This window comes from Passer domesticus, unplaced genomic scaffold (genome assembly GCF_036417665.1).
Source record: "Passer domesticus isolate bPasDom1 unplaced genomic scaffold, bPasDom1.hap1 HAP1_SCAFFOLD_139, whole genome shotgun sequence".
NCBI classification, from domain to species: Eukaryota; Metazoa; Chordata; class Aves; order Passeriformes; family Passeridae; genus Passer; species Passer domesticus.
The window spans coordinates 43106-50372 of record NW_026989930.1 but is presented as its reverse complement, the minus strand read 5'-3'; the positions used below and the strand labels follow the sequence as shown (position 1 = coordinate 50372).

The 7267-nt window shown below is 61.2% G+C and overlaps 1 protein-coding gene across 1 annotated transcript in view; it reads left to right on the top strand.

Moving 5' to 3' along the window:
• Positions 1–1458: 1458 nt before the first annotated feature.
• POLD1 (DNA polymerase delta 1, catalytic subunit) overlaps positions 1459–7267 on the top strand; it is a gene marked incomplete at its 5' end in the record, with an annotated part of 45753 nt that continues 39944 nt past the window's right edge. Inside the window, 5 exon segments of the mRNA XM_064406115.1 lie at positions 1459–1620; positions 2480–2589; positions 3853–4016; positions 4149–4168; positions 5704–5887. Of these exon segments, the coding sequence (XP_064262185.1) occupies positions 1459–1620; positions 2480–2589; positions 3853–4016; positions 4149–4168; positions 5704–5887 (640 nt within the window).

Below are 7267 nucleotides of genomic sequence, written 5' to 3'. Positions count from 1 at the left end.
TCACGGAGGGGGCGGGACTCCGCCGCGGGCAGCCAATGGGAGCGGCGGCGCGGGGGGCGGGCGGCCAATGGGGATGGCGGAGCGGGCGGCGGGAGCGGGCGGGCGGCGGCGCCGCGGCCGCGCCGGGCCCGGTACCGGCGGCGGTTCCGGCGGCGGCCCCGCCCGGGCCCGCGGCCGCGGCGCTGCGGTAACGGCCGGGACGGGGCTCCCGGGGCTCGCCCCGCGCCGGGGCCGGCGGTGACGCTCCCGGTGCTGCTCCCGGTGCTGCAGGCGCGGCGGCGGCGGCGGCGGCGGGCTCGGCCCATGCGGGCGGCGGGGACGGCGGTGACGGCGCGGGAGCTCTGCGAGAACGATGACCTGGCCACGAGCCTCGTGCTGGACTCGGTGCTCGGGTTCCGCACGCACAAAATGGGCGTCAGGTGAGACCGGGGCACCGGGAGGGGGCACCGGGACACCGGGAGGGAGAACCGCGCTCCTGAGGGAGCGGGCGGGGGATGTGGGGGGCACATCCCGGGGTGCCGAGGCTCCCGGTCCCGGTGTCCCCATCCCGGTGTGTGCTGTCCCTATCCCCGTCCCACTGTCCCGGTACCGAGTCCTCCTGTCCCCATCCCGCTCCCGGTGTCCCCATCCCAGTACCGAGGCTCTCTCGCTGTCCCAGTGTGCTCTGTCCCCATCCCCATCCCTGCCCCAGTCCCTGTCCCTGTGTCCCCATCCCAGTACCAATGTCCCTGTCCCTGACCCATCCCCATCCCTGTCCCTGTGTCCCTGTCCAAACGTCCCCAATGCTGTCCCCATTGTCCCCAGTCCCCTGCTGGCCCTGCGGCGTGTCCCTGTCCCTGTGTCCCTGTCCCTGTGTCCCTGTCCCTGTGTCCCTGTCCCATCCCTGTCCCTGTCCCAGTGTCCCCATCCCTGTCCCTGTGTCCCTGTGTCCCTGTCCCAATGTCCCCATTGTCCCCAGTCCCCTGCCGGCCCTGTGGCGTTCCCCTGTCCCTGTGTGCCCTGTCCCTGTGTCCCTGTCTCTGTGTCCCTGTCCCATCCCTGTCCCGTCGCTGTCCCTGTCCCATCCCTGTCTTTCTGTCCCTGTCCCATCCCTGTCCCCATCCCTGTCCCCATCCCTGTCCCTGTCCCAGTACCAATGTCCCGGTTCCGGTACTGATGCTCTCCCGTTCCTCCTGTCCCTGTCCCATCCCTGTCCCTGTGTCCCTGTCCCAATGTCCCACTGTCCCCGTTGTGTCCCCAGTCCCCTGCCAGCCCTGCGGCGCCGGGCGCAGCTGCGCGCGGCCATCGCGGCGTTCCCGTCCCTGTCCCTGTGTCCCTGTGTGCCCTGTCCCTGTGTCCCTGTGTCCCTGTCCCAATGCTGTCCCCATTCTTGTCCCCAGTCCCCTGCCAGCCCTGCGGCGTTCCCCTGTCCCCATCCCTGTGTCCCTGTCCCTGTACCAATGTTCTCTGGTTCCCCAGCCCCCTGCCAGCCCTGCGGCGCCGGGCGCAGCTGCGCGCGGCCATCGCGGCGTTCCGGCAGCGCCGGGACCTGGAGGCGGCCTGGCGCACGCTGAGCGCGGCCTGGGCCCCGCCTTCTTCCGCCAGCGCCGCCCCGCGCAGCGCGCCGCGCTCAAGAGCCACGTACGGGGTCCCTGGGGGGCTTGGGGGGGTCCTGGGGGGGTTTGGGGCCTCCCTGGGGGGGTTTGGGGGGTCCCTGGGGGGCTTGGGGGGGGTCCTGGGGGGGTTTGGGGATCCCTGGGGGGGTTTGGGGGGTCCCTGGGGGGCTTGGGGGGGGTCCTGGGGGGGTTTGGGGATCCCTGGGGGGGTTTGGGGGGTCCCTGAGAGGGTTTGGGGGATCCCTGGGGGGGTTTGGGGGGGTCCCTGAGAGGGTTTGGGGGTCCCTGGGGGGGTTTGGGGGGTCCCTGAGGGGGTTTGGGGGATCCCTGGGGGGGCTTGGGGATCCCTGAGGGGGTTTGGGGGGGGGCTTGAGGGGGTTTCGGGGGTCCCCAGGGGGGTTTGGGGATCCCTGGAGGGGGCTAAGGGGGGTTTTGGGGGTCCTGGGTAGTGTTAAATGGTGTTTTGGGGGTACCTGAGGGGGTTTGGGGGGGGGGCTTGAGGGGTTTCGGGGGTCCCCAGGGGGGGTTTGGGGATCCCTGGAGGGGTTTGGGGGCTCCCTGGGGTGGGGTTGAGGGCTCTCTGGGGGCTTTTAGGGGTCCCTGGGAGGGTTTGGTGGTCCCTGAGGGGGTCTGGGGGCTCCCTGGGAGGCTCCTGGGGGGGTTTGGGTGGTCCCTGGTGGGGCTGGGGGGGTGAGGGATGCACAGGGAGGGGTCTGGGGGTGTCTTTGGGGATCCCTGTGGGGGATATAGAGGGGTCTGTGGGGCACAGGGAGGGATTTTGGGGGTCTCTTTGGGTCTGTGGGGCACAGGGAAGGGTTCTGGGGGTCTCTGGGGGGTCGGGGAGGGCCTGTGGGGGTCCCGAGCCCCCCATGTGTCCCCCCCAGGTGTTCCGGTACCTGCGGACGCTGCTGCCCGAGAGCGGCTTCAGCATCCAGCGCTGCACGCGCTACAGCCGCGACACCAACGGCGCCAGGGTGGTGGCCACGCGCACCTGGTGAGCCTGGGCACCCCAAAAACCACCCCAAAAATAACCCTGGAATCCCTAAAAACCACCCTGAAACCCCCAAAAGTAACAAAACCCCCAAAACCAGCCCAAAGCCCTGCACGCGCTACAGCCGCGACACCAACGGCGCCAGGGTGGTGGCCACGCGCACCTGGTGAGCCTGGGCACCCCGAAATCCTGAAAAACCACCCCAAAAACCACCCTGAAACCCCCAAAAACACCAAAACCCCAAAAACCAGCCCAAAGCCCTGCACGCGCTACAGCCGCGACACCAACGGCGCCAGGGTGGTGGCCACCCGCACCTGGTGAGCCTGGGCACCCCAAAAACCACCCCAAAAAACAGCCTGGAATCCCTAAAAACCACCCTGAAACACCCAAAAGTAACAAAACCCCCAAAACCAGCCCAAAGCCCTGCACGCGCTACAGCTGCGACACCAACGGCGCCAGGGTGGTGGCCACGCGCACCTGGTGAGCCTGGGGGGACCAAAATCCTGAAAAACCACCCCAAAAATAGCGCTGGAATCCCTAAAAACACTAAACCCCCAAAAAACACTGCAAGAAACCACCCTGAAATCCCCAAAAACCAGCCCAAAGCGCTGCACGCGCTACAGCCGCGACGCCAACGGCGCCAGGGTGGTGGCCACGCGCACCTGGTGAGCCTGGGGGGACCAAAATCCTGGAAAGCCAACCCAAAAAACAGCCTGGAATCCATAAAAACCACCCTGAAACCCCCAAAAGTAACAAAATCCCCAAAACCAGCCCAAAGCCCTGCACGCGCTACAGCCGCGACACCAACGGCGCCAGGGTGGTGGCCACGCGCACCTGGTGAGCCTGGGGGGCCCAAAAACCCAAAAAAACATCCTAAAATCCCCAAAAACCATCCTAAAATCCCCAAAATCTGTGTTTTTTTGGCTGGGCAGGCACAAGCACGAGACGCTGGAGCTGCTGGGCGGCTGCGGCGTGGAGCTGCTGCTTAACTCTAATTCTATTACCTCTAAAATTTATCTTTTATGGCTTGCCCAAACACTCTAAACTTTAAGAATCCCCACAAAAATTGGTTTTTTTTCTTTTTCGGCTTTCCAGGCACAAGCACGAGCCGCTGGAGCTGCTGGGCGGCTGCGGCGTGGAGCTGCTGCTTAACTCTAACTATAGTTCCACCATCCCTAAAACCTACATTTACAACGTTCCCAAAACCCTCTAAATTTAAAAATTCACACAAAAATGTGGTGGTTTTACTGTTTTTTGGCTCTCCAGGCACAAGCACGAGACGCTGGAGCTGCTGGGCGGCTGCGGCGTGGAGCTGCGGGGCTCGGACCGGGCGCTGCTGCGGGCGGGCGACAACGACTTCAGCCTCATGTACTCCACCCGCCGCAGGAGAACCCAGCTCTGGCTGGGGCCCGCTGCCTTCATCAACCACGGTGGGACCCCAGAATTCGCCCAGAACCCAAAAGAACCTGTCCCGGGACCCCCCGCACCCCGGAGCGGCCCCGAGCGCCCTCAGGCCCCACCTGGGCCTGGAGCGGCGCTGATGGTGCTGTTGTCGTCCTCAGATTGTCGGCCAAACTGCAGGGTGAGCTTGCGCAGGGTTTTGGGGGGGTTTTGGTGGGTTTTGGGGTCGGAAAATTTGGGTTTGGGGTGGGGTTTGGGGTGGGGGGTGTGAGGGAAGGTGGTGGGGAATGTGAGGGGAAAATGGCGGGAGGTGTGAGGGGAGAAAAGGGCGGGAAACGTGAGGGGGAAATGGAGGGAAACATGAGGGGGAAATGTAAGGGGGAAAGCAGGGAAACGTGAGGGGAAAGTGGAGGGAAACGTGAGGGGAAATGGAGGGAAATGTGAGAGGGAAAGAGAAATGTGAGGGGGAAAGGGAGAGAAATGTGAGGGGAAAATGGCGGGAGGTGTGAGGGGAGAAAAGGGCGGGAGACGTGAGGGGAAAATGGAGGGAAATGTGAGGGGGAAATGGAGGGAAATGTGAGGGGAAAATGGGGAAATGTGAGGGGAGAAAAGAGTGGGAAATGTTGAGGGGAAAACGGAGAGAAATGTGAGGGGAAAATGGCGGAAGGTGTGAGGGGAGAAAAGGGCGGGAAATGCGAGGGGAAAATGTAAGGGGGAAAGCGGGGAAATGTGAGGGGAAAATGGGGGAAATGTGAGGAAGAAAGTGGGGAAACGTGAGGGGAAAACGGAGAGAAATGTGAGGGGAAAATGGTGGGAAATGTGGGGGGAAAATGGCGGGAGGTGTGAGAGGAGAAAAGGGCGGGAAACGTGAGGGGAAAATGGAGGGAAACGTGAGGGGGAAAGAGAGAAATGTGAGGAAAATGGTGGGAAACGTGAGAGGAGAAAAGGAGGGGAATGTGAGGGGAGAAAAGGGCAGAAATGTGAGGGGAAAAGAGTGGAAATGTGAGGAGGAAAAGGAGAGAAATGTGAGGGGAAAAGGGAAGGAAATGTGAGGGGAAAATGGAGGGAAACGTGAGGGGAAAAAGGGCGGGAAATGTGAGGGGAAAGTGGAGGAAATGTAAGAGAAAATAGGGGAAATTTTAAGGGGGAAGGGTCTTTCTTCTGTTTTTGGGTTGCCATTTTGGGGGTCTCACCATCTCTTTTGTTTTGGGGTTCCCATTTTGGGGTCTCACCGTGTCTCTCCCGTTTTTGGGGCTCACTGTCTCTCTCCCATTTTGGGTTCCTGTTTTTGGGTCTCACCGTGTCGCTCTCCTTTTTCTGGGTTCCCATTTTGGGGTCTCACCGTCCCGTTTTGGGTCCCATTTTGGGGTCTCACTGTGTCCCATTTTGGGTCCCATTTGGGGGTCTCACCGTCCCGTTTTGGGTTCCCATTTTGGGGGGTTTCATCGTCTCTCCCATTTTGGGGTCTCACCGTGTCTCTCCCATTTTGGGGTTTCACTGTCCCATTTTTGGGTCCCATTTTAGGGTCTCACTGTCCTGTTTTTGGGGCTCACCGTGTCTCTCCTATTCTGGGTTCCCATTTTGGGGTCTCACTGTCCCATTTTCGGTTCCCATTTTGAGGGGGGTCTCACTGTCCCGTTTTTGGGTTCCCATTTTGGGGGGCTCTCACCGTGTCTCTCCCATTTTTGGGGTCTCCCTGCCCGTTTTGGGGCGCAGTTCGTGTCGGCGCCGGGCGGGGCGCGGGTGCAGGCGCTGCGGGACATCCCCCCCCGGGCAGAAATCACCTGTTTCTATGGCGACGGCTTCTTCGGAGAGGGCAACCGCGGCTGCGAGTGCCGCACCTGCGAGAGGTACCCCGAAAACACACAGGGGCACCCCAAAAACACACAGGGACCCCGAAAAAAACTGACCCCAAAAACCACAGAAGGGACCCCCAATTCCTGAGAGGGACCCCCAAAACACAGAGGGACCCCGAAAAAACTGATCCCAAAAACACACAGGGACCCCGAAAAAACTGACCTGAAAAACACAGAGGGACCCTGAAACCTGAGAGGGACCCCGAAATCCTGAGAGGGACCCCCAGATCCTGACAAGGGACCCCAAAAAAACTGACCCCAAAAACCCTGAGGGGGACCCCAAAAACCCTGAGGGGGGACCCCAAAAACACACAGGGACCCCAAAAAAACTGACCCCAAAAACATAGAGGGACCCTGAAACCTGAGAGGGACCCCGAAATCCTGACGGGGACCCCCAGATCCTGACAGGGACCTTGAAAAAACTGACCCCAAAAACCCTGAGGGGGACCCCAAAAACCCTGAGGGGGACCCCAAAAACACACAGGGACCCCAAAAAAACTGACCCCAAAAACATAAAGGGACCCTGAAACCTGAGAGGGACCCCGAAATCCTGACGGGGACCCCCAATCCTGACAGGGGACCCTGAAAAAACTGACCCCAAAACCCCTGAGGGGGACCCCAAAAACACACAGGGACCCAAAAAAACTGACCCCAAAAACCCTGAGGGGGACCCCAAAAACCCTGAGGGGGACCCCAAAAACACACAGGGACCCCAAAAAAAACTGACCCCAAAAACACAGAGGGACCCTGAAACCTGAGAGGGACCCCGAAATCCTGAGAGGGACCCCCAGATCCTGACAAGGGACCCCGAAAAAACTGACCCCAAAAACCCTGAGGGGGACCCCAAAAACCCTGAGGGGGACCCCAAAAACACACAGGGACCCAAAAAAACTGACCCCAAAAACATAGAGGGACCCTGAAACCTGAGAGGGACCCCGAAATCCTGACGGGGACCCCCAATCCTGACAGGGGACCCCGAAAAAACTGACCCCAAAAACCACAGAGGGACCCCGAAATCCTGAGAGGGACCCCCAAAACACAGAGGGACCCCAAAAAAAACCCCAAAAACCACAGAGGGACCCCAAAATCCTGAGTGGGACCCCCAATCCTGACAGAGAACCCCAGATCCTGACAGGGACCCTGAAAAAACTGACCCCAAAAACCACAGAGGGACCCCAAAATCCTGACAGGGACCTTGAGATCCTGACAGGGACCCCAAAATCCTCAGAGAAGCACCCGAATTTCGGGTTGGGAGTCCCTAATTTGGGGGCGGGGATCCCTAATTCTGAGTGGGGGTCCCCAATTTGGGTGGGGGTTCCCCAATTTTGGGTGGGAATTTGGGGCTGGGGGTCCCCAGTTCCAGTCTGGGGGGTCCCCAATTTTGGGTCGGGGGTCCCCAATTTTGGGTGGGTGGTCCCGAATTT